We start from the raw sequence: 24,162 nt of genomic DNA, 5'->3' as shown, positions 1-24,162 counted from the left end.
CTTTCCAATTGACATCACATTTTTTAAACAGCCTAAGACACAAGAGCCGATTTAGGCCAAAAGTGATAAGAACTCACTTTTGATGGCAGCCATAAAAATGCCACATACATGTTCTCCAAGGCACAGTGATTCTCCATGGGTCAGTTGGCAAGGGCTTCAGAAATGTGAAGTGTGTGGCCAGAGGGCCACACTGCCAAGATCTTGTCTGGTGATGTAGAGATGGTATAGATCATGGACAAAGCTTGCCAGTTCTTCCTTTACCACATCATGACCATTTTGTTAAACAGATTTGCAGAGATGTCTCTGACATCCAAAGGTATCACATATGTGGTTCTAATGCACAAATCCAAATTCTGGGTTTTGGAGAACAGATTCATGAGCTAAGCAGATATGGGTGGCTCATTTACTGGGCTCACAGGTACCCACCAAGCCTTCAGGGGCTCACTATCATTCCTTTTTTTCATTTTTCATTTTTTTTTTTTTTGAGATGGAGTCTTGCTTTGTTGTCCAGGCTGGAGTGCAGTGGTGCCATCTTGGCTCACTGCAACCTCCACCTTCTGGGTTCAACTGATTCTCCTGCCTCAGTTTTCTGAGTAGCTGGGATTACAGGTGCCTGCCACCATGCCCAGGTAATCTTTATATTTTTAGTACAGATGGGCTTTCACCATATTGGTCAGGCTGGTCTCGCACTCCTGACCTCAGGTGATCTGCCCACCTGCTGGGATTACAGGAGTGAGCCACTGCGCCCAGCCTCACTATCATTCTTAATGATGCTAATGTAGCTATTGCTGCTGCATTTTTCTGTTAGCACTGCCCAGAGTCTACCTCTACTTGCCCATTCTTTTGTTTCTTTACAGGTTTATTGAAAGTCATACGTTGGCTTCCTCTTTGCCTTTCTAATTCAGGTCAGGCCCTCACTGCTGCGCTAGATTTCCATATTCCCTCAACATCCCATCTCTTTTCTACCAATAGCCTTATCTTTTTGAACCAGGCATCAATGCTATAATTTCTCTGCTCAGAGACCTGCTAGAATATAGAAATAGGCCATAGAGAACCATGAAAAGAAGGGGAAGACTGAGCTCTGGGCCCCAAACATATCCACTGGATAACAAGTCAGGTAAAATACAGAAATTGCCCAGGTATGGCCATTTGGTATATAAATGCGTCTTTACCTCTTGGTAAGAAATCAAAGCTAATGTGTCAATAAGCTCATGTTCTTCTATTATTAACTCAGTCTGTGTGTCATTTATCCTCCAGTTGATGACAAGCCCAATCATCATCCTCCTGAGTACGCAGAGAGCATCACGGCCAACAATGTACAAAGGGTTAGTTTTAAAAAGCACCTGGGTCCAGCCTGGGCAACATAAGGAGACTCCATCTCTACAAAAAATTAAAAAATTAGCCAGGCATTATGGTGTGCATCTGTAGTCCCAGCTACTCGGGAGGCTGAGGTGGGAGGATCGCTTGAGCCTGAGAGGCGGAGGTTGCGGTGTGTTGAAATTGTGCCACTGCAGTCCAGCCTAGGTGACAGAGCAAGATTCTGTTGCAAAACAAAATAAAAGGCACCTGTATTTGCGGGGGACAGAGTGGGAGACTTTAATCCTAGGAGCTCAAGTCCAGTGGTAACTAACCTGTCCTGATCTCTGTCCAATGGTGTATGGTAGCTATTATATCTCCATTAAAATACAGGAAATTTGAGACCTAGAGAGACATCACTGCTAATAGGTATAAAGAAAGTGCATAAGGTTTGAAGTCAGACAGGGCTAAATTCAAATGGAGGCTCTGCCATCTACTAGTTTTGGATCTTAGAATTCTCTTAAGCCTCATTTTCTAGATGAAGTTTCAAAAAACAATGCCAACACAGTGGTAAGGATTAAAACAGACAACCTATATGAAAGCAACCAGCAGAGGGCAGGCAGTCAGGAAGTCTATCTTGCGGGCCCAATGGTGCTAACAGCAAGGGGTGACCGAAATCAGGATTTCAAGAGCCTTAACCCTGGCTTTACTTAAGCAGAGTGAGCTGAGGGAGCTTGAAAAAAGATATTAATGCTCCAAGGCCACCACAGATCAGCTGAAACAGAATCTCTGGAGGTGGAGCCTACATATCTGTACAGCCAATGAACCAGTAAGGCAATTCAGGAATCAGAAATACTTATCTCTAGAAAGTTAAATTGGTGAACCTAGGCCAGGCATGGCGGCTCATGCCTGCAATCAGAGCACTTTGCGAGGCTGAGGCAGGCAGATCACTTGAGGTCAGGGGTTCAAGACCAGCCTGGCCAACACAGCGAAACCCTGTCTATACTAAAAATACAAAAAAAAAAAAAAAAAAAATTAGCCAGGTGTCATGGCACACCCCTGTAATCCCAGCTACTCAGGAGGCTGAGGCAGGAGAATCGCTTGAACCCAGGAAGCAGAGGTTATGGTGAGCTAAGAGTGTGCCACTGCACTCCAGCCTGGGTGACAGAGTGAGATTCCATCTCAAACAAACAAACAAACAAACAAAAATTAGTAAACACAAGGCATGGTAGATAAAATTAGCATCTATAGGCCAGGTGCAGTGGCTCAGGTCTGTAATCCCAGCATTTTGGGCAGCCAAGGCAGGCAGATCACTTGAGGTCTGGAACTCAAAACCAGCCTGGCCAACATGGTGAAACCCTGTCTCTACTAAAAATACAAAAAAATTAGCCAGGCGTGGTGGTGGGCACCTGCAGTCCCAGCTATTTGGGAGGCTGAGGCAGGAGAATCTCTTGAACCCAAGGGACGGAGGTTGCAGTGAGCCAAGATCACACTATTGCACTCCAGCCTGAGGCTCCATATCAAAAAAAAAAAAAAAAAAAAAAAAATCAGCATCTATAGAAGCCACTCTCCCTGATTTGTCTGCCAGTGGGCTGAGGAGGAAGGCATAAGAAATAGCCAAGGTCAACCCCAGGTGTTTATTCCTGACTAGAAGTTAGCCTAATAGATGTCAGGGCTTGGCAGGAGAGATTGTAGGTTAACAAAACGGGGTTGACCTACAGCAGAGTCAGGACAGGAAAGTAAACAGCAGAGATAAGATGTTTTCTCCAAGTAAAAGGACTGTTCTGCAGACTAGAGCAACACCCTTAGTTCATGTGTTCACATCTCCAGATACAGGAGAGTGCTGTGAGCCAATATTAGTGAATATGATCATCTGTTGGCTCAGAATTCACCCCTCTATCCAGCCTTCTTGTGGTAATCTAGCTCCCTTCATGGACTGTATACCAGGGCACATAATCAGCTGTCCACAGGCAGAATTCTCCCTATGAAATAATGAATTGGGGTCTGATTCACACTTCCTTGTGAAAGTTTGCTTGGCGACTCAGTCTACCCAAGGCTGCTCAACTCCAGCTGTTTTGATAAATCAAGCTGGTAGATGGACCTAGGCTTCCATGGAGCCCTGTGCTTGAGAAAGCAGGGTGTCTCCTTCCTTGATTTATTTCTTTTAAAATCCAATTTGTGGTCAGGCGCAGCAGCTCACACCTATAATCCCAGCACTTTGGGAGGCTGAGGCAGGCAGATCACGAGGTCAAGAGATCAAGACCATCCTGGCCAACACGGTGAAAACCCCATCTGTACTAAAAAAAAAAAAATTAGCTGGGGGGGGGGGGGGGCACCTATAGTCCCAGCAACTCAGGAGACTGAGGCAGGAAAATCGCTTGAACCCAGGAGGCAGAGGCTGCAGTGAGCCAAGATCACATCATTGCACTCCAGCCCGGCAACAGAGCAAGACTTAGTTTCAAAAAAAAAAAAAATCCAATTTGTTACACTCATTTCTAGTCTCGAAATGGTCAGGTGCCAGTCCATCCTGTCACCGTATCCACTGCATTAGAAAACATGAGTAAGACTGAGAGGAAACTGGAAACACCGCCTTTATGGGTTGCCTTATGCCATCTATAGTGTCATTTAGACAAAGTCACACCAGGGAAATTAGGAGGTGGAAGTCTAAAACACCACCATAGAAATTAGGTCATCTTTCATTTTTTATTTCCTAATTAAATGACACTAAAGATTCCTAGTCTTTCCAGCCATGCCAGAATCCCTTAGCACGAGGACCGGGCTTCTCTTCCAGCCTCCAGGAAAATGGTTTTTTTTGTTTGTTTGTTTTCTGCTCACAAATGCATTTTAAAAGGCACCATTCGCCAGGCGCGGTGGCTCACGCCTGTAATCTCAGCACTTTGGGAGGCCGAGGCGGGTGGATCACGAGGTCAGGAGATCGAGACCATCCTGGCCAACACGGTGAAACCCCGTGTCTACTAAAAATACAAAAAAATTAGCCGAGCTTGGTGGCGGGGGCCTGTAGTCCCAGCTACTTGGGAGGCTGAGGCAGGAGAATGGCGTGAACCCAGCAGGCAGAGCTTGCAGTGAGCAGAGATTGCGCCACTGCACTCCGGCCTGGGCGACAGAGCGAGACTCCGTCTCAAAAAAAAAAAAAAAAAAAAAAAAAGGCACCATTCAACTCAGCCCCTAACAGATGGAGCACCTGCCCCATCCAGTGTCAGGGGCTACAAACTTGGCCTTTCCACCCAGAACAGGATTTCCCTGCCTTTCCTCCTCTCCAACATTATTTGGAAGGAAGAGTTCCAAAACCAGAACAACCTCAAAGGTCATCTGGTCATTCAGTTCCTTCACAGGTGAAAAAGTCAAGGCCCAGACAGGTGTGAGATGTGCTGCCCAGGGTCAGATGAGCATGAACGACGGCATGCCAGAGGTTTCCAATTTGCTTTCTCAAAGCAGACAAACCACAGCCCTGGTGCGGAAGAGAATGAACTCAAGGGCTCAGGCCTTTGCCTTCAGTGACTGGGCGGTGATGTCTATGTCCCTGGAGCGTCCTACCTAAAAGGAGTGCTTTTGTTTGCTTGGGGGCTTTGACCATAGGACAGTCTGATGATGTGATTTATGTTGGAGGCTTTGGGACATACCATCACAATTCTGACCTCCAACTGGAAACTAAAGGCATTTGCACAAGCCTTCGAGAGCAGCTGGAAACTGAAGGCGGGCCAGGCAGGCAGTGCGTTATTGAGCCCAAACACCAGAGGCTCAGGTGATGTTCTCCGGTTGGCAATACTGTGAGTATTGTCACACCTCACACGGGTAGGAGGTAGCGCCGTCCATGACTCCAAAGGGAGAGGAAAACCAGAAGCTCCACCTCTGGACCCTCCCAGACCTCACCCTCAGCCTCTCTTCTTTTGTCTGGCTCTAATTTGTATCCTTTTGCCAGAATAAAACTGTAATCCTAAGTGTAGGGCTTTTCTGAGTTTTGTGAGTTTTTCTAGTGAATTATTGAACCTGCGGGGTGGGGAGGGAGGGCAGTGGGAACCCGTGAATTGACAAGGGTGGCCTGGGAAGCCCTGAACATGTAGCTGATGTCTGCAGGGAGGGCAGTCTACTGGAGGCCTGTGCCCTTAACATGAAGTTTGGTCCAACTCCAGGTAGCTCCTAAATGAAAGCACAGCCACTGCAACATAAACCCTTGGGAGCAGGTTCCTTGAAATCTCTGCCACCTGAACAACTGGAAACAAGGATCTGGAAGTGGGCATCATCCCGCTTCAGTGCAGGTGGACCTTGCAGTGGCAGGTGGAGGGAGACACATGGGCTGCAGAAGACTGAAGGGGGCTCCAGACTAGCAAGCTCATGTAACAAGACCACTCCTATCCTGCTTGTTTCGGCACACACCCAAAAGAGGTAAAATGGGAGGAAGGAGAAATGGCAGAGGACTCTATTAGAAAACTCATCCTGGACCCTCATTAAATTCCAGTTAGGAAAACACCTCCTGCCTCTCTAGTAGCCGGTGACCTCCGCTTAGTGTCAAACAGAAGCATTTCCTATTAAGCAACTGAATTCAACATGACCCAGGTGCTCCTCCTCATAAAATTTAACTTGCATCTGCATCTAATCAAGTCATTAGATATAACCTTAAATTTGAAGACAATCCAATCAAAGGAATAACTATAGTGAGACCAGGAAGAAGCAATTAGACACATGTAAATGATGTCTGTAGGAAAACTAGTTTTGGTTTCTTCAAAAAGTCAGTGTCATGAAAAAAATAGTAGTAATAGGGCAACTGTGGTAGGATAAAAATAAGTTTATGATTCATAACCAAATGCATTCATCATTACTTGATTTGCATAAACCAGCAGAAAAGGACATTTGCGACTATTAGAGAAGTTTGTAGTTTTTAGATGATGTTGAAAATGTACTACTAATTATTGAGTTACGATAATGGTCTTGGGATTAGTAAGAAAATGTTTCAATTTTTCAAATATGCATGTGGAAATATTTAGGGGTAAAATGTCATGAAGTCTATATTTGCCTCCAAATACTTCAGATATATATTTACCTTGAAATGCTTCAGTGCTCATATTTCGCAGTATTGACTTTGGAACCATGTAAATGTTTTGCATAATTATAAAAACAAAATTACATTTAAAAACGCTAAACAACTAAAATTGAAAATGAAATAAATGAACCCAACTATAGGTCAGGTTGACATAGAAAAGGATTATTTTAAGTGACTTTTATGAAACCCAGTATTTTGACTGTAAATATTGGGTATTTGGACAAAAAATAACAAATAAATTTTAAAATCAATTCAGTATTGCTACTAATATTGGTATTGTTACTTTAAAAGCATTAACAAACTTATTCTGTCTAAAATACAATGCAATGCAAATAATTGCTAATGTAATCAGGAACTAAGATTTTTCAGCATAAGAGAAATGGGGTACAAAATTAAAATCAAAGAAATAAAACTCTGAAATCTTAAAATTAATTGAAAACAATTAATTTTCAATTTCATTTTCTCTTAAAAGCTCATATTCCCTAGATTTTTCCTTTCAAAGAACTACAGGCACTGACAACACAGGGCAGTGAGCACTCTTGGTGCCCAGTTTAGTGGTCTCTTAACGCCATTTCCCATTAAAATGAACAAGGCCCAGCGGGGTGTGGTGGCTCATGCCTGTAATCCCAGCACTTTGGGAAACTGAGGTGTGCAGATCACTTGAGGTTAGCAGTTCAAGAGCAGCCTGGCCAGCATGGTAAAACTCTGTCTCTACTAAAAATGCAAAAGAGGCTGGGCGCAGTGGCTCACGCCTGTAATCCCAGCAATATGGGAGGCTAAGGCAGGTGGATTACCTGGGGTTAGGAGTTTGAGACCAGCCTGGCCAACATGGGGAAACTCCATTTCTACGAAAAATACAAAAACTAGCCGGGTGTGGTGCCGGGCACCTGTAATCCCAGCTACTCAGGAGGCTGAGGCAGGAGAATCGCTTGAACCTGGGAGGCGGAGGTTGCAATGAAGAAAGATCACGCCACTGCACTCCAGCCTGGGTGACAGAGCGAGACTCTGTCTCAAAAAAAAAAAAAAAAAGAGCAAAAGAATTAGCCAGGCATGGTGGTGCATGCCTATAATCCCAGCCACTCAGGAGGCCGAGGCAGAATTGCTTGAACCCAGGAGGCAGAGGTTGTGGTGAGCTGAGATCACACCACTGCACTCCAGCCTGGGTGACAGAATGAGACTTGGTCTCAAAAAGAAAAGGAAAAGAAAAGAAGCAAGGCCCCCAGAGACACAGTGGATTCTACATAGGAAATATACAAGATGAGCTAGAAGGTCTTAAAGAAGGAAACTAACAGAGCCTACTGGGGTCATGTCCAAAGGACATAAGAGTTAAGATAAAAGACTCTCACAGCTCAACAAAAGGATCATTCCAGCCTTGAAAAGTACAGCTGCAATGTAGTTAAACAGGTACAATATTAAAAGTCCACTAGTTTGGAATGATACAGAAAATAAAACACATTACCTTGGGAGACTGCTAGGGCAACAATTCATTGTTTTGAAAACAGGTGAGTAATGGCAATGAATCCAGGGTTTTGTCTAACTTTCCCACATAGTTTTTATTTGAAGGTGACCAAGCAAAAGAACTAATAAATGCAGAAAAATAATAGAACTAGAAAACAACGATTTTCAACCACTAATTAAACAATGATTTATAACAGATGGGTTCACTGACAATCTGGACACACGAAGAGAGAGCAACAGGCACGAAGTGCACAGCATCCCTGATGAAGTCTCTTTTGCCAAAAAAGGAATCTGAGTCTGATCAAGTTTTTTTTGTTTTGTTTTGTTTTTGAGACAGAGTCTCACTCTGCCGCCAGGCTTGAGTGCAGTGGTGGAATCTCAGCTCACTGAAACCTCTGCCTCCTGGGTTCAAGCGATTCCCCTGCCTCAGCCTCCCAGGTAGCTGCGACTACAGGCACGTGCTGCCACGCTCAGCTAATTTTTTGTATTTTAGTAGAGATGGGGTTTCACCATGTTGGCCAGGATGGTCTCGATCTCCTGACCTCGTGATCTGCCTGCCTCAGCCTCCCAAAGTGCTGGGATTACAGCTGTGAGCCACCGTACCCGGCCTCTGATGAAGTTTTTATATGTAACTATTAATTTACAGAAAATGTAGGGGACAGTGGAATACTTAAGCAACATCACAGGATACAATTAGGCAATACCAGACTGTATAGCAAGATCTACAGGACAAATAACCATTTTTTTTTTTTTAACAAACCCACGAAAACAAAAAGGGGAAAGGAAAATTGTTAAAAGCCGAGAGATGTAAGAGACATAGCAACCAGGTGCAGTGTATGGGCCTTGTTTGGATCCTAAATAAAACACACCAACTATAAAAAAGAAATTATAAGAAAACAATGGAATTGGAACACTGATAATATTAGATACTATAAAAGAATTTTTCATGTTTAAGGTGTGATAAGAATGATTTCTTAGAGGCACATACTAATTATTGACAAATAAAGGGGATCTTTAGGTTTGCTTTTTTTTTTTTTTTTTTTTAAAGATAGGGTCTCTGTCGCCTGGCTAGAGTGCAGTGGTTCAAGCATAGCTCACTGTAACCTCAAACTCCTGGGCTCAAGTGATCTTCCTGCCTCAGCCTCCGTAGTAGCTAGGACTACAGGTGTGCACCACCACACCCAGCTAATTAAAAAAAATTTTTTTATGGAGACAGGCTTTGCTGTGTTGTCCAGGCTGGTCTCCAATTCCTGGCCTCAAGTGATCCTCCTGCCCCCTGGCTTCCCATAGTGCTAGTATTACATGTAATCTTTTCTTGACCTTGGAAATGAATCCACTGCCATGCCCTACCAGATTTGCTTTAAGTAATCAAGTGGGACAGAATGGGAGGACCAAATAAAACAGAATTGGCCATCTACTGATAACAGTACAAAATAGATAACAGATATACAGGGACACCTTCTACTATTCTTTCTCATTTTGTGTATATTTGTAATTATCCATAATAAAAGTTTTTTTTTCAAAATGTCTCAGAAAAATTAACTAAAAAAGATGAACACAAATATGTATGATAAAATTGTGAACTGTCAAATTCTAGGTGATGCAAATATGGATGCTTATACTTTCTAGTGTTTGAAAATATTCACAATAGTAAGCAGAGCTTTTTTTTTCTTGAGATGGAGTCTCACTCTGTTGCCCAAGCTGGATTGCAGTGGCGTGAGCTTGGCTCACTGCACCTTCCACCTCCTGGTTCAAGTGATTCTCCTGCCTCAGCCTCCTGAGTATCTGGGACTACAGGCATATACCACCGTGCCTGGCTAATTTTTGTATTTTTAGTAGAGACAGGGTTTCCCCATGTTGCCCAGGCTGGTCTTGAACTCCTGACTTCAAGTGATCTGCCTGTCTCGGCCTCCACTCAGGTATGAGCCCCCTTTTTTTTTTTGGAGATAGGGTCTAATTCTGTTACCTAGGGTGGAATGTAATGGCACAATCTCTGCTCACTGAAGCCTTGACTTCCCTGGCTCAAGTGATCCTCTCCCTTCAGTCTCCCCAGTAGCTGGGACTACAGACAAATGACACTAGATGCCTGGCTACGTTTTGTATTTTTTTGTAGAGATGGGATTTTGCCATGTTGCCCAGGCTGGTCTCAAACTCTGGGGCTTACAGGGGTGAGCTACCCCACCTGGAGTCAGTAAGCAGAATTTTATCTTATTTTTTTTTTTCGAGACGGAGTCTTGCTCTGTCATCCAGGCTGGAGTGCAGTGGCACGATCTCAGCTCACTGCAACTTCCTCATCCTAGGCTCAAGCGATTCTCCCGCCTCAGCCTCCCTAGTATCTGGGATTAGAGGTGTGTGCCATCATGCCCGGCTAATTTTTGTAAGTAAGCAGAATTTTAAAAGCACTTAAGCCAGGGGTATCCAATCTTTTGGCTTCCCTGGGCCACACTGGAAGAAGAAGAATTGTCTTGGGCCACACATAAAATACATTATGACAAATGATAGCTGAAGAGCTTAAAAAAAATTGCAAAAAAATCTCATAATGTTTTAAGAAAGTTTACGAATTTGCTTTGGTCCACACTGAAAGCTGTCCTAGGCTGCATGTGGCCCATGGCCTGCAGCCCGCAGGTTGGACAAACTTGACTTAAAACCAGGCAGGACTCAGAGCCGTGTGTCCAGCTAGAGGGATTATGAAAGGTGGTTACAGACACCTAATGCCAGCCATTACCAGTAATCTCCCCCTAAATTCAATGCAAATGACAAAATTCACCAAAAATGCTCAAACATGAACTACTAAATTATGAAGGCAAAGAAAAAATAGGGACCTAGACAAAAGGATTTCATCTGACTAAACAGTGAAAACATGTTTATTATACTTACTGCAACCCCAGGGGAGCTCAAAAGTTTTATGGTATGGAGCTCCATTATATAGAGTTATAAATAAACCAAGATAAAGCAGCTAACCAGCTTGTTACTCAGACACATTAACCAGGCCGTGACATCAGTAGCTGTTGCAAAACCACTGCTTATCGACCAAAATACATAACCACAGCATAGTCTCATATCTTCCATGGCCACAGATAAAGATACTTTTCATACCTGATGATGACGCACTGGTTCTCTCTGTCAATGATCATGTTTCTGTACACACTATCAGCAAGGGCATAGATATGTGGTGGGTTTTCATACTGTGCCTAGAAAAGCAAAAAATAATAATACATAAATAATAAAAATTAAACAAGAAAAACAAAATCATGGTCCAGATAGGCAACACATTAAATTTCTTTTTCTGAATTTGGAAATGAATCGTGCACTATGGTTCCAACGCCTATAATTACATCTTAAAGGTTGCACGATATAAGAATTCATAAAATTTCCTAGGTCATCAAGGTTATACCCTCGCAAAATTAAGACGGAATTTGGAAGGAGTCTTCCGTAGGCATATCCATGATTCAGCCTTCTGGATGTGGAGTGTCTTCAGACACTCCAACACCCCACCCTTCCACCCATACATGCCTCTGCAGGTGACAGTCCATTTCTAAATGTTTCTGTAGACACTCGGGCAACAGGTCTTAGGAGAGGCCTGCCCAACACCTAGCTCTGACTTCTACCAGAATTCTAAATTCCTATGTAATTTTTTTAAAGAGGCCACGTGGTAGACTCTGGGGCCTCAGAAGGAATTAGGTGAGATTATCTATGGATCAGAAAAAATACTGAAATCTTTCCATAAGAAGAGGGCAAGAAGGTATGTTCTTTAAAGGGATAAGCTAGTTTGGCCAGTTTGTTTCATCTCTATTGGAAAAAAAAATCCTACCACACTAAGATATTCTCCTGGGTTTGTGATTTCATCTTATGGGATATCTTAGCTATGCACAAATATCAAACTAAATACATTTTCCATGCTTAATAAATTCTCAGGCTGACTTCAGCCCTGCTTTATTCAATTTCTTGACACCCACCTTCACCACAACCTCAAAATTACTAAAAGAGAAATACTTTGTTGGGTATATGTGGAGAAAAAACACTCCTAGCCTGTGATCACTCCAAGCTACTTGGCAGGCTGAGGCAGAAGAGTCATTTAACCCCAGGACTTGGAGTCTAGTCTCCACACACAAAAAAATTTTTAATTAGCTGGGTGTGGGAGCACATACCTGCGGTCCTAGCTACTTGGGAGGCTGAGGTGGGAGGATAGCTTGAGTTCAGGAGCTGGAGGATGCAGTGAGGTATAATTATGGGAATAATAGCGTTCAAGCTGCAAGTCTCACAGTATAAATGATGGATGGGAAAGCAATTTGAAAAGGTAGAGTGATATACAAAGGTGAAGCTTAACTTAATCCATCTTTGGATTAATTTACTCAATCCATTTTATTGTGCAGTGACTTACTATAGAAAAGGGGGACTGGCTGAGAAGTTGTTGCTCACTGCCATGCTCTGGAAGATGAGAGTTTGGTGGGGAGGGGTTAGGATGAGGGGGCTTTGTATCCAATACGCAGTGTTCTTCCCATGTTGTAGGCAGGGGGCTCATAAGGGGAACTACCCAGGGAGGGCTGCAAGCTATGCCTAGGACTGATCACCTAAAGAACCCTATGCAGGAGCCAGAATATGTGATCTCTGCCTTAACCTTATGGTCAGTAGCAGATACCTGGATATGGTTTTAAATGGACTTCTAGTATACACTAGGATTGTGCAGGATTATTATAGTTATTATTTTACTTTAACAGAGTTTAATTGAAAAAAGAATGATTTGTGAACAAGGCCGCCCTGGAACAAGAATAGGTTCAGAGAGCCTCCAGTGCTGCCATATGCTATAAGATTTTTGGGCAGAAGAAGGAAAGTGATATACAGAAAATGGAAGTGAGGGCCAGCCCTGGCTCAGGCCTGTAATCTCTTTGGGATGCTGAGGTGGGATGATCACTTGAGGTCAGGAGTCCGAGAACAGTCTGGCCAATGTGGCAAAACCCCGTATCTACTAAAAATACAAAAATTAGCCAGGCGTACTGGCACATGCCTGTAATCCCAGCTACTCAAGAGGCTGAGGCAGGAGAACTGCTTGAACCCAGGAGGTGGAGGTTGCAGTGAGCTGAGATTGCACCACTGCACTCCAGCCTGGTGACAGAGTGAGACTCCGTCTCAAAACAAAACAAAACAAACAAAAAAAATATATATATATATAGAAAATGGAAGTGAGGTACAGAAAGAGCCAGATTAGTTACAGATTAGTTTGGAGTTTGCCTTATTTGAACACAGTTTGAATTGTTGGCCACCTTTGATTGGCCAAAACTCAGTGACTGGCAGAAGAGCAGGTTATAGTTTGTTTATACATCTGGTTAGGCTACAGTTTACTGTGTACAGAGAAACATTTAGGGCTGGGTGTGACGGCTCATGTCTGTAATCCCAGCACTTCTGGGGCAAGACCAGAGGATCACTTGAATCCAGCAGTTCTAGATCAACCTGGGCAACATAGTGAGACCTCCTCTCTACAAAAAAGAAACAAAAGTAGCTGGACATGGTGGTGTGCACCTGTAGTCCCAGCTATTCGCTTGGGAAGCTGAGGTGGGGGGATCGCTTGAGTGCTGGAGGTGGAGGTTGCTGTGAGCCAAGATCACAGCACTGCACTTCAGCATGCGTGACAGAGTAAGACCTTGTTTCAAAAGAAAAAAGAAAAAAAACTTTAGCCCGAACTTAAAATATGTAAGGAGGCAGCTTTAGGCTAAACTTAAGTTAACAATTCCCCTCTCTTGGTTTTTTTGTTTTTAAATAAAGGCAGGGTCTCATGATGTTGCCCAGGCTGGTCTTGAACTCCTGGACTCAAGCGATCCTCCCATCTTGGCCTCCCAATTTGCTGGGATTATAGGCATGAGCCACCACGCCCAGTCCAATTTCCCTCTTTTGGTCATCCTCTCAATTTTGAGATACTGACCAAAACTTAGGCACTGATGTCACTCTGTCACCACTGTAAAAATGTATTTACTTGCTCTCAAATATCATTGAGAAATAGCAGAACAGTGGGGTTTGTAAGATGGGAACAAAGATTTTAGGTTACTTTTTGTAAGGGTTAGAGGGGACCTCCTCCCTGCTGGCATTTCCTGGTCTGTTTCTTTAAAGTTTCGATTATGTCACATGTAACATGAGTGACTCCATGTTGGTTTGGTCTGGTCTGTCAGACCAGACCAAATGCTAGTGCATGAGATCAGTCCAAAACAATGGAATCTCATAATTTTGTTTAAAAATTTCCCTCTTTGGGTCAGGTTCTCACTTAGGTGAGAGTGTCACCAAAACTTAGGCCTTAGTACCCCTCTTAGTTACCATCATTTTGGGTTTCTGGTCTCAAGTGCACAATCTTTAATGACTCTTTGAAATGAGAAAGTAGAGGACTGTAAGAAAGACAAGAAGATGGAAAATGGAAGGAAATGGAGTGGAAAGAAAGCCATGGGCAATGGGGGAAAGTCATTGCCCAATAAGGCTTCAACACTGCAGAACTGTCATACTTGACCTTTGCATGTCACCCTGTATTTTCCAAACTGGTTTCCTATCTGTGGTCTTATTGAACCTCTCAGCTATCTGTGAGAAAACTATACAGTGGGCATTTCCTTTACCTGATTCTTCCCTCCCTTGAGACTCTCAAAGTCATTAGGACCTGACTTCAACTCCTAGCTCCACCACTCAGTAGATTTTAGTACTTCACACTCTCTAACCTTCAGTTTCCTCATCTGTGAAATGGAGACAGCCAGCATCCAGGGCTGTTTTATTATTGCTGCAAGTATAACATAGTACACGGCACTCAGTAAATACCAGTTTTACAATCATCTATTACCATTAGCAGTAAAATTAAGCATATTTTTTAGAAATTCTACATTTTCTTAAAGAGAACACTTCAAAAGATAAATGGTCTAAAAGGGACATGCATACAGCAACCCTTTTCAGAAAACTAGAGAAACACACATGCACGGCACTTCCATCTACAGTGCCTTGGCTGTCATTGAGGACGCCAAGCCAGCTCTGTGTGCCTGCTGATCGGGGCACTAGGGCAGGGCCAGCCTCTGCTGACAGTGTTTCCCTTGTGCTGGGCTCCCATAAAGGCAGCATTATCAAAGGTCTTTCGTGTGGCAGCCTCCTTCGGCTCCAGCTACCGGCACCATTCATCTGGCAACAATGGGGTGGGCTCTTGCTCTGGGTAAATTGCCTTCCACTTCAACTGATGAATTTGTGTGGGCTCTCTTTTGTTTGCTTTTTAGGGGTCAGGATTAATGAAAGCTCTTGTGCTTCTTCTGCAAAGAGGGAAGGAAAAGGAAAGGAAAAAGATGCAGAGATGGGGAGGCCTGGGGAATTGATGAACCACAGAATAAAATATATTAAGGAGAATTACAGCTTCCAGTTTTACTATACAACTGAAATGGCTATGGAGCTGATTATGAATAGGAACCAGGGTCAAATTAATAAATGAAGTAATACAAGATTCATTTTTCATGTTCAAGTCATAGTCATAGTTTAACAATGGTTCTGATTCTACAAATCAGCACCCACTGCTCTATTTTTTTTACCCATAACTGATTTTTATTCCTTAGATTTTTGTGGCATATGTGGAAGCAGGAAGATCCCTAAGCTGTAAGTCCTACATCCCATTTAATTAATTTTCTACGTAAATAAGGCTCAAATATTAGACAGTCCTAAGGTTTTTTGCGCTGTGCTCTAAAAACCAGATCATTGGCCAGGCGTGGTGGCTCATGCCTGTAATCCCAGCACTTTGGGAGCCTGAGGCAGGTAGATCACCTGAGGTCAGGAGTTCAAGACTAGCTTGACCAACATGGTGAAACCCCATCTCTACTAAAAATACAAAATTAGCTGGGCGTGGTAGCGCATGCCTATAATCTCAGCTACTCGGGAGGCTGAGGCAGGAGAGTTGTTTGAACCCAGAAGGTGGAGGTTGCAGTGAGCCGATTTCATGCCATTGCAGTCCAGCCTGGGCAACAAGAGCAAAATTCTGTCTCAAAAAAAATAAATAAATAAAATAAAAATAAAACAATAAAATTAAAACATAAAAGATCATTAAAATAAAAAAAGTCACTTAAGTTTCTCCAATAAAAAGTTCATAACAGAAAAGTGCAAAGTACTGCTAACTTCAAGAAAAACCAGGTCTGCATCATAAAAGCCCTAAATAAGGCAGCAATTTATGTGACACGTAACTTACCGCTCCTTGGTACATTTCAATTTCCTTTTCCCCAAAATATGGCATCTGCTTGAAAGGATTGACTGAGATTAATACAGATCCTATGTATGTCTGAATTTAAACTCAGTTAAGGTCCATCATTAATCTTCATAGCTACACATTTTTCAAATTAAGTAACCAGATGTTATTAAGAATTGGTAATGACTGTCCAAGTGGAAAGGTTGTGTGCTTATTTTCTAAAAGATTACAAATAAAGACAAAAGCAATCATGCAACTAGCACAGGCTTTGTTCCTCCTAAGGAAGAGTAATAAATTTAATTACCAAGGTGCTACAAAATGAAATCATTATGTTAAATAAATTAAAGCACATTCTTTCAAGATCGGCGACATGTGCAGCAAGGAGAAAAGAAAACAAAGCAAAAATGGCCAAGGAGTGAAAAAACCAGTTACCAGTCCTCCCCTCAAATTACATGCATTTTTTTCCTTTGAACTTTCGTATCTGTTAGGTACACTAAAAACACATTCATCGGCCGGGCACGGTGGCTCATGTCTGTTATCCAAGCACTTTGGGAGGCTGAGGCAGGCAGATCATTTGAGGTCAGGAGCTGGAGACCAGCCTGGCCAACATGGCAAAACCCCATCTCTACTAAAAATATAAAAATTAGGCGGGTGTGGTGGCACAAGCCTGTAGTCCCTGCTACTCTACTCAGGAGGCTGAGGCAGGAGAATCGCATGAACCCAGGAGGCAGAGGTTGCAGTGAGCCAAGATCGTGTCATTGCACTCCAGCCTGGGCGACACAGTGAGACTCTGTCCCCCGAAAAAAAAAAATCATCTACTTATTTAACAAATACAGGGATACAAGATGAACTAACAGCTCTGTTCTCCAGAAGCTCAGAGGAATTAAAAGGCGTGAACAAGGTAATTTTCTGGCCAGGTGCAGTGGCTCATGCCTGTACTCCCAGAATATTAGAAGGTCAAAGGGGTGGACGGCTTTAGGCCAGGAGTTTGAGGCCAGCCTGGGCAACATAGCGAAACTCCATCTCTTAAAAAAAAAAAAAAAAAAAAAAACCAAAAAAATTAGCTGGGCATGGGGGTGTGTGCCTATAGTGCCAGCTACTTGGGAGGCTGAGGCGGGAGGATTGCTTGAGGCCAGGAGGCAGAGGTTGCAGTGAGCCCAGATCAGAGGTTACAGCAAGCCAAGATCACATCACTGCATTCCAGCCTGGGTGACAGAGACAGACCTTGTCTCAAAATAATAGTAATAATCATAAATAAGGTAGTTTTCAGAGAAGAAAATTATAAACCCACCTACATCAGGTTTAGGGAAAGAAGGTATTATTTCTGCTTGGGGAATCCAAAAACGCTTCTTAGAGAGGCTATGTTTATGCTGGGCCTTAAAATTTTACACAACACATTTTAATATGCCAAAATAAATGAAGTCTTATGATCACATGAAAAATATTTCCATTTATTCATTCAACAATCAACTAATTTGAATTGGGTGCTTACTTAACATGCCAGGCACTGTTTTAGATGCTCGGGATATGACAGTGAACAAAATAAACAGAACAGATACAACTTCTTGACTTCATGGAAAAATCAAAACAACAAACACACAGACATTCAAAACTGTTTCAATGATCAATTTCAAGGTGTTTAGAAATTTTACAAATAAATTGTTAAACAGAAAGTTATTTATAAATGTATAGTTTTAGATAAAGACTTAAAACGATGAGATTTCCTCCCACAGGGGGACATTTTTATATTTACATATTAAGACCTGTGTACCATGAAAACCAGGCCAGGTGTTCAGTCAGATTGGCTGGTGCTGATGGAGATAAAATAGGACCTACTTGATAGTCTCACTATACTTAAATAATTATAAAATGCTCAGCACTGTGTCTGAACATAGCATGTAGTAGTGGCTTTTCCTTAATTAATATCGTCTAAGGCACATGTTTTATCCTGTTAATATCTGAAATCATGATGCATATTTCAAGTGTGGTTTAACATGCCAGGTGCTGTTTTAGAGGCAATGGTTTGTTAGTTTCTATTAGACACAGGGTTATTATTATTATTGAATACAAATCAATGTGAGATGGATCATATAATCATACAATTTTTTTAAAGATAGTATTTTAAATTATTGTGTATATACAAAGGTGAGCATGCAGGATGACATGATTGTGATTTTACTTCTCTTTGTCACTGACCAGAGAGATCTTCAGACTTGAAAGGGCTGAACGTGAATTGCTACTACAGAAGATGAGGTGGTTTTAAGACCACTCCAGTGGCGCCCAGTTCGAGGAGACAGTGAGCCATCACTGAAAATTACTGAAGAGTTAATGGAAGCAGGGCCATGGAAAATGGATTCCCAATTGCCAAAGTCAGAATGAGGCCAATGATAGATTAGTAGCCCGCTTTCTTTGAAGTAAAATTTAGGACACATACATGTACTGTTAAAATTATTAAGCAGATAAGATGTCCATGATGCTGTAGCCAAGACTCAATAAGGGGTGATAAAATTAATTAAACACATACACATTTACATCTTAGCACCAACTAACAGCCCTATTTTACTTCAGCTTGACTATCCCTTATCCAAAACGCTTTTTGCAGATTTTGCATTTTTTCATATTTTGGAACGTTTGCATTACACTCACCATCAGTTCAGCATCCCTAACCCAAAAACCCAAAATCGAAATGCTCTGATGAGCATTATGTCCATTATCAAAACATTTCAAACTCTGCAGCATTTCTAATTTGGAAATTTTCAGATTAAGGATACTCAACCTGTACAGGGAAACTGAGGCATAGAGAAATTTTAAAAGTTGCTTAAGGTCACAAACTATAAGTGGCAGAGCTATGATTCTAACTCAGGCAGTCTGGATCCCAAGCCCATACTCCTGATCAACAAGCTAGAATGCCTAAGATAAGCAGGTACTGTGTTAACATTATTATTGGTAGCCAGATTTAGCAAATAAAAACACAGAAAACTAGTTAAATTGGAAAGTCATTCAAACAAGAATTTTTTTTTAAGTATGTCCCAAATAAGTATGTTCCCCAGTAATATTTGGTACATATAGTAAAAAGTAACTTGTTTATCTGAAATTCAAACTTAACCAGCAGTCCTGAATTTTATCTGGCAACCCTAAATTGGCAGCCTCTTCTGACTTAGATTCTGTGATGCTTTGCATACTCAAAAACCTACTTCCCTTAGGTGGTTTTTTTTTTTTTTTTTTTTTTTTTTTGAGGCGGAGTCTCGCTCTGTCGCCCGGGCTGGAGTGCAGTGGCATGATCTCAGCTCACTGCAAGCTCCGCCTCCCGGGTTCACGCCATTCTCCTGCCTCAGCCTCCCAAGTAGCTGGGACTACAGGCGCCCACCACCTCGCCTGGCTAGTTTTTTTGTATTTTTAGTAGAGATGGGGTTTCACTGTGTTAGCCAGGATGGTCTCGATCTCCTGACCTCTCCTGACCTCGTGATCCACCCACCTCAGCCTCCCAAAGTGCTGGGATTACAGGCTTGAGCCACCGTGCCCGGCCCCCTTAGGTGGATTTTGAAAGTATCTTTTCTAAATGGTAAGGACCTAATCAAAATTGAATGAATGAGCTGGGTGTGGTGGTTCGAGCCTGTAGTTCTACTAGCACTTTGGGAGGATAAGGCAGGGGGACCCCTTGAGCTCAGGAGTTTGAAACCAGCCTGGGCAATCTAGTGAGACCTCATCTCTACAAAAAATTTTTAAAAATTAGCCAGGCATGTTGGTACGTGCCTGTAGTTCCTGCTGAGGTGGGAGGATTCCTTAAGCCAAGCAGGTCGAGGTTACAGTGAGCCATGATCATGCCATTGCACTCCAGCCTGGGCAACAGAGGCCAGACCCTGGCTCCAAAAAAAGAAAACAAACAATTAATGAAGTAATAATGATTCTTATGGTAAACCCAATTTTAAAGAAATACAGCACTGCTAGAACCATCTTCACTTCAGAAGAGGAAGATATTTATTTCATGTCTACGTCCATTCCCGGGGAAAAACAAACAGGCAAATAAGCTCCTTCCATGGAGGAGGGTACTTCTTCCCTTAGTTGTAAAGGGAATGTGGTTACTGCCACCTCGTCCTAGACAAATTGATCACTGCACACAAAGAATAAAGGGCTGCCCTCAGGCCATCAGCCAAAGGTACCACCTCCCCACCAATCCCTTGGTTATTTAGTAAATATGAATTCAGTTGCCTATGAGCTCCTAAAGTAAGCAACATTTTAAACACTGTTAATCTGCTATATAAAGAGATACCTCATTAAGTCTTGATTTTTCACCAAGTAGATTACATAAACTCTGATTAGGGCCTGGTTAAGGAGATATTCAGGAAAAAAAATAAAAATAAAAATTTCTTTTGGACTATTCTAGGCCAATTCTGAATCAATGACTCAGCTCAGAATGAAATGAAGAGGAAAATTTGTACCTGCTCCCTAAATTTATCAATAGGGTTCTTGAGGATAATATTATTTGGGAAGACACCTAAAAAATAAAGTTTGGTTTAAAATGGCTGTTTCTGGTTGGGTGGTATAATCACAACACTGTGGGAAGACAAATGGGATGACTGCTTGAGTCCAGGAGTTCGAGACTAGCCTGGGCAATACACTGAGACCTCATCTCTTCAAAACAAAACAAAACCTGCCAAGCATGGTGGTCTTCACATGCAGTCCCAGCTACTTGGAAGGCTGAGGTGGGAGGATCACTTAGGCCTGGGAGGGCAAGGCTGCAGTGAGCTGTGATCATGCCATTGCTCTCCAGCCTAGGTGACAGAGCAAATAAAATGAAATAAAAAATAAAGTCTCAAAAAATAAAATGGCTGTTTCTACAGAAAAACTAAGGAGACTTTAATTTAGACTTAAGGAAAAAAACATATCGTAGTTATTTCCAGTGAGAGTTTGGAATAATTGTTTATCTAAACAATTTTCACCTTTTCCACCTTGCTATGTGTGCAGAGGCCTTAGCTATTTTCCGGAGACCTGTGCTCTCCTGCTGGTTTGGGAACTCCAGGTAATTCCAACAATGCTCACTCACACTCCTATTACATAATTCAGGTGTGCCTCTGGGAAAAGCCATTCCAATCATTGTCCCTACCCACATAATCCTTGGTGGTGAAGGTGTGGCCTAAGGTTAATTTTCAAACTGCATGAAGATATGAAGCTATGATACCAAAAAACGGGAGAAAAAAAATGCCAATTATTTAAAAGACTCTGGGAGACAGAAGAGACCCGATATCTCTAATTGATGGGTTCCCAAATGCCTGTCCATGGATCTATGAGTTTTCACTGATCTGCAGCAAGAATGACAAAAAAAGAAACAATGCACTGAATTTTTCATAAAGCTTAATTTATTCAATATAAAGAAACTGTCCTTTATTCTTAGATTATTTCCTTCCCACATTTTGGTGTAAAATATTCTTTCTTTTTTTTTTTTTAAGATACCAAAGTATTCAGTTTATTAGGATAGTACACTTTAACATATTACAAGTTACAAAGCCTAAGAAAAAGCAAGCAACAAGTCAATAAAATCACAACTTAGAATTCTAACATTTTCAGATGGTATCATGTGTTGGCTGGGAGCGGTGGCTCACGCCTGTAATCTCAACACTTTGGGAGGCTGAGGCAGGCAGATCACTTGAGGCCAGGAGCTAGAGACTAGCCTGGCCAACATGGTGAAACCCCATCTCTAAAAAAAAAAATACAAAAATTCTAATTAAACATTTTAAACAGACTATTTTAGATGTTTATTTAATATTGAAATGTGGTCAACTATCATAAAGTATTTCACTGCATCACAAAAATTCCATATATTAAGGATTTACACAATCCAGGAAAAAAATTTTTTAGAAACTGTTTTTTTATTCTGGTCTGAGCAAAAAAATCTAAAAAGGCTCTCCAAAATCTTGAGTGGAAGTATCATACTCTGCAATGAAATGCTTGAGTTCTTCAACACACCGCTCACCTATTTCATGTAAATTCTGCCTCAATGCAAACTGTATAGACTTTTCTAATGAAGGATCTTTTTCAATCAGCATTTTCACCACCATCCCGAAAGTTTCACAGTCTTGTCGGTAAACCTGTTCAATCTCTTTGGTTTTTGATGCTATTGCTTTAGAGCGAGTAGTTAGCTGACTATCTTCAAATAATTCTATCCCATGTGTTGTGTTTGACTCAGGTTCCTCTGGCTGCTCAGTAAACAATGGTGCTGTGGATCCCGCCTCATACTCAGAAATTTCAGGCAAGTTACTTTCATCTGATTTCTCTAGCTTTTCAGCAGCCCACTTGCTTGCAGCCTCAGCAAGCTCCTTTTCAGTTAGCCTACTGGGTTTGTCTAACACCTTTGATGAAGAAACTGCTGAACCACTTGAGGGTGAAGTATCTCTTGATGTTTTCAAAGACTGGACAGGCCTCTCTTTATCTCTTTCAGGATTTCCTTCATTCTGCCGTTTGTAGGAGGCACCAGGACGCACAGACTTTCTATGTTGAGACTGATGGAAAGAGTATGATTTGCTCCTTTCTGGAGAGTAGCTTCTGCTACTGACACTGGAACCAGATCTGCTGTGTGGAGAATCCTTTCGGCCAACAGGTGATTCTCTGAAAAAAGTACTGTCCCTTTTATGAGGAGACCACTCTCTCGCATAATGGGAAGAGTAGAAACTTTTTCTTCTAAAGCCATCTCTCATTTCCCTGTATTCAGGTTGCCTGCTTGCAGAATGATCATCTCTTGTCCATCTATAGCCAGATTCATCTCCTCTGTGAGGTGGACCGCTTCTTCCATCATGAGAAAAACTGCGGCCCTCGTCATAGTCTCGGTAATCAACATGACTATAATATCTATTGTAGCTTCCTTCACCAGGTCTGTCTAGCAGTGGTGGTTTCTTTGGCACAATATTAACTAGTCTATTGTAGCCATCACTGGGATGACTTCGAGGAGGTGCTCGTTCTCTCGGAATTCTATCATATTCATATCGTCCCTCAGACCACATTTCGTCTCTTCTGTAAGCCACTACTGTGGCCCTCCGGGACACCCCGTAAATGTAGTCGTCCGCTCGCCGCCGTTATTCCAAAATATTCTTTCTTTTATGAAATGTGACGGTAGTACAACTTTCAAATGTTTTCTGTTTGTTTTTGGTTTTGGCTTTTTTTTGAGACAGAGTCTCACTCTGTTGCCCAGGCTGGAGTGCAGTGGCGTGATCTCAGCTCACTGCAAGCTCCGCCTCCCAGGTTCACACCATTCTCCTGCCTCAGCCTCCAGAGTAGCTGGGACTACAGGGACCCGCCACCACGCCCGGCTAATTTTTTGTATTTTTAGTAGAGACGGGGTTTCACCGTGTTAGCAAGGATGATCTCGATCTCCTGACCTTGTGATCTGCCCACGTCAGCCTCCCAAAGTGCTGGGATTACAGGCATGAGCCACCATGCCCAGCCTCAAATGTTTGTTTTTAATAGTCTTATTAGGCAGTGCTAAGAGTTGAACTTTTTTTTAATTTTTATTTTATTATTATTATTTTTTTTGAGACGGAGTCTTGCTCTGTCACCAGGCTGGAGTGCAGCGGCTCAGTCTTGGCTCACTGCAACCTCTGCCTCCCGGGTTCAAGCAATTCACCTGCCTCAGCCTCCCAAGTAGCTGGGACTACAGGCGTGTGCCACCACACCCAGCTAAGTTTTGTATTTTTAGTACAGACGGGGTTTCACCATGTTGGCCAAGATGGTCTCGATCTCTTGACCTCATGATCCGCCCGCCTCAGCCTCCCAAAGTGCTGGGATTACAAGCATGAGCCACTGCACCCAGCCAGTTAAACTCTGTTTTAATAGTCAGTGAATTTCCCAAAACTACCTACACTGGTTAAGTGGACTTCCCTGGGTTCATCCCTGAGGTGGCACAGGGAGGTGAGGTGACTTTCCCAGAGTCACGCGGAGAATGGGTGGGCTGGAATTCGAGGCTCTGGCTTCAGCCTGGCGTCTATCTTGCTATGTAGCACGCTGCCCCTCCAGTGAACTGGATGCCAAGGGCCAGGCCTCGCTCGAAAACAACTACGCTGCTTTGAAATCCAGTGGGGCTGGCACAAAAGTCTGGACTCCTAATTCAAAGATTAAAAATGTGCGGTCTGTGGCCGGGCGCGGTGGCTCAAGCTGTAATCCCAGCACTTTGGGAGGC

General features: G+C 42.5%; 2 protein-coding genes across 4 annotated transcripts in view; both read right to left on the bottom strand.

Moving 5' to 3' along the window:
- MYO1E (myosin IE) overlaps window positions 1-24,162 on the bottom strand; it is a 248,139-nt gene that overhangs the window by 113,823 nt on the left and 110,154 nt on the right. Inside the window, 2 exon segments of the mRNA XM_017895857.1 lie at window positions 10,910-11,004; window positions 15,999-16,088. Coding sequence (XP_017751346.1) covers window positions 10,910-11,004; window positions 15,999-16,088 — 185 coding nt within the window.
- Window positions 21,873-23,065, bottom strand: LOC108544798 (periphilin-1). 3 transcript variants are annotated; one of them, XM_017896142.1, is made up of 2 exons: window positions 22,223-23,065; window positions 21,873-22,081 (listed from the first exon to the last, which is right to left on the bottom strand). In XM_017896142.1, exons 1-2 carry the CDS (start codon window positions 22,988-22,990, stop codon window positions 21,887-21,889), a joined length of 963 nt encoding a protein of 320 aa, XP_017751631.1. In that variant the 5' UTR covers window positions 22,991-23,065; the 3' UTR covers window positions 21,873-21,886. The 3 variants fall into 3 exon arrangements, with proteins under 3 accessions (XP_017751631.1, XP_017751638.1, XP_017751622.1); XM_017896149.1 differs by having other exon boundaries at window positions 21,873-22,755; window positions 22,921-23,065; XM_017896133.1 differs by having other exon boundaries at window positions 21,873-23,065.

This window comes from Rhinopithecus bieti, unplaced genomic scaffold, assembly GCF_001698545.2.
Source record: "Rhinopithecus bieti isolate Rb0 unplaced genomic scaffold, ASM169854v2 scaffold_947, whole genome shotgun sequence".
Taxonomy (NCBI): domain Eukaryota; kingdom Metazoa; phylum Chordata; class Mammalia; order Primates; family Cercopithecidae; genus Rhinopithecus; species Rhinopithecus bieti.
The sequence above is the reverse complement of the archived record's forward strand: the minus strand, read 5'-3'. Positions and strand labels throughout refer to the sequence as shown.

Bases quoted from the DNA above. Each gene is read 5' to 3' on its own strand.
- LOC108544798 (XM_017896133.1), bottom strand. From the start codon at position 22,990: ATGTGGTCTGAGGGACGATATGAATATGATAGAATTCCGAGAGAACGA.